The following is a 2363-nucleotide window of genomic DNA, read 5'->3' on the forward strand; positions in this document are numbered from 1 at the left end:
CAAGATTTTGAAATCCATATATTTGTTTTTTCCTCTTACGAATTTAATAATTTCATGAAGATGGATGTTGGCTTAATTTGGAGTGAAAAAAATCCTTAGTTTACCTAAGTATTTCAATTGTATTTGTGTTGTATCAATGTTTTAACGAATCTATTGCATATTAATGTGAAAAGTTATTAGACCTATTAAGTTCAAAGCTTAGATCGAAAAGTCTATCAAAAGTGTATGAAAATGTTAGAAATGTAAATGTAGTTTATTTCGATTTAGCACTTGATATTAGCCCACATTGTTTCATAATCCTAAATGAACCTATATTCCTCATGTAGCCTAGTGGTTATATCGTTGGGCCAGTAACGAAAGGTTGCTTGATCGAATCCCTGAGCTGACAAGGTAAAACTCTGTCCTTCTACCCCTGAGCAAGGCAGTTAACCCACTGTTCCCCGGGCGTCGGTGATGTCGATTATGGCAGCCCCCCGCACCTCTCTGGTTCAGAGGGGTTGTGTTAAATGCGGAAGACACCGTTGAATGTACCCCTTTCCTGTTTTATAATGAGTTATCAACTTTGTGTGTGTGTGTAAACAATGACATTAGGATAATGATGACTCCCAACTAGTTTTTAAGCTTTATTTAGTTGTTAGTTGGCTATACAATTAAACTCGATGCACATTCCTGCGTAATAATTCCAATATTGTTATCTAGGCTACTACATTTAGCTGTATCCATCAATGTTGTCAGTGTAATGTCTATAGGCCCATTTGCCTAGCACGTATACAGTATCAAAAAGCTCCCTGTGCTTTGAAATTACCTCACTCTCCAATAGAGAATAAAGAAAGTATTTAGCTACACATAGACGCATGTAGAAATGTCGTCTGGTTATCCAGTGTCTTTTTCATCTTTTAGTAAGTCCAAAAAGTGAATGAATGTCATGAGGAATTGTAGCTACACCATTGTGTCAATGCATCCTCCCATAAAGCGCATTGCTAGAGATTCATGGCTGGAAGCAGTACATGTAGGGGTTGTATCCATATTGGTAGGCCAGATAGAGTGGCAGAGCAGGCGGACTATGCAGCTCGTCCCCTCGGTACTGTCTCTGATCGTCTCGAACCAGGATCTTCACCGCCACTTTCTTAGCCAGTGTGGCTGGTGTCGAGGAGCTACAAGCGGCAAGTTCGGCCGCCATCTGCCGCCGTTTGGTCTTATATCTCCGGTTCTGGAACCAGATTTTCACCTGGGTTTCCGTGAGCTTCAGGGCGCCCGCCAAGYTCGCCCGTTCGGGACCGGACAGGTAGCGCTGCAAGTTAAACCGACGCTCTAGCTCGTAGACCTGCGCGTGGGTGAAGGCCGCACGGGAGCGCTTCTTRTTACCAGATATGGATTGGCCCACGGTGGTGTAACTACTCTCCCTCTCATTMTCCTCTTCCTCCCTCTGTTTGTCATGATCCAGACTGGGTTGTTTGTTGTTTATGTCTGTATTGGAGGAAAGAGAAAATAAAAGCTCTTGTGGTTATTTGGCAAACAGGCGACCTCTTTATTTTTCAAATAGCAACAACGTAGGCTAGCCAGTCTATATCTCTCCAGGACACAGCGTGTTTACACAAAATGTCCTTCAAGTGAAGATGACCGCAAGTACTTACATTTATGTTTATTACTCAATAAATTGGCCTACAAGTTCAAAGCCAGTAAGTAGGGTTATAATTGTACTCTTAGGCCTATATATATTGGCCATATACCACAAACTCCCGAGGTGACTTATTGCTATTATAAACTGCTTACCAACATAATTGGCACAGTAAAAAGTAATGTTTTGTCACACCCGTGGAATACGGCTTTCAGCCAATCTGCATTCATGGCTTGAACCACCCAGTTTATAATTGCATTTAGATTCATGGTCGATATAAATARTATTATAGACAGTCAGAGGGCGAAGTACCTTTTTTGCATGCCATGTGTTCCGCCTCCTCCCCAGTGGACTCTTCACTACTGAACTCGGACGTGGGGTTCCTGATGTCTTCCAAACCAGGAGAGGAACTAATACTTCCTTGGTGGATGTGTTTCATCTCCATCTCATCCCCGTTGTGCTCGTCACTGCAATCCGAAGTGGATGAACCGGGACCCCTCAAGCTCCCATCCCTGCTCTCGGTTTGCCGGTCCTGGTTGATGGAGGCCAGCTTTAACGTGCAGAGTTCTGTCAGACCCCGTGAAGTTGGAATGTTGTCTCGTGCGTCACGTCCGCGGGTGAGGATGTCCTTGATGGAGAAAGAGGAGCAGCCCAGCGCCATGATAACATTTACGCAAAACCAATTTTTTATCACAACCGAAGTTTTGTTAGGCTACTCTCTCAGCCCGCTCTCTAAAGTCTTGCG

General features: G+C 43.5%; 1 protein-coding gene across 1 annotated transcript; it reads right to left on the reverse strand.

Moving 5' to 3' along the window:
• Positions 1 to 610: 610 nt before the first annotated feature.
• LOC111978287 (homeobox protein koza-like) lies at positions 611 to 2363 on the reverse strand. Its single transcript, XM_024008264.2, has 2 exons — positions 1931 to 2363; positions 611 to 1467 (listed from the first exon to the last, which is right to left on the reverse strand). Exons 1-2 carry the CDS (start codon positions 2277 to 2279, stop codon positions 989 to 991), a joined length of 828 nt encoding a protein of 275 aa, XP_023864032.1. The 5' UTR covers positions 2280 to 2363; the 3' UTR covers positions 611 to 988.

The sequence above is a fragment of the Salvelinus sp. IW2-2015 genome, linkage group LG18 (genome assembly GCF_002910315.2).
Source record: "Salvelinus sp. IW2-2015 linkage group LG18, ASM291031v2, whole genome shotgun sequence".
In the NCBI taxonomy this organism is placed as follows: Eukaryota; Metazoa; Chordata; class Actinopteri; order Salmoniformes; family Salmonidae; genus Salvelinus; species Salvelinus sp. IW2-2015.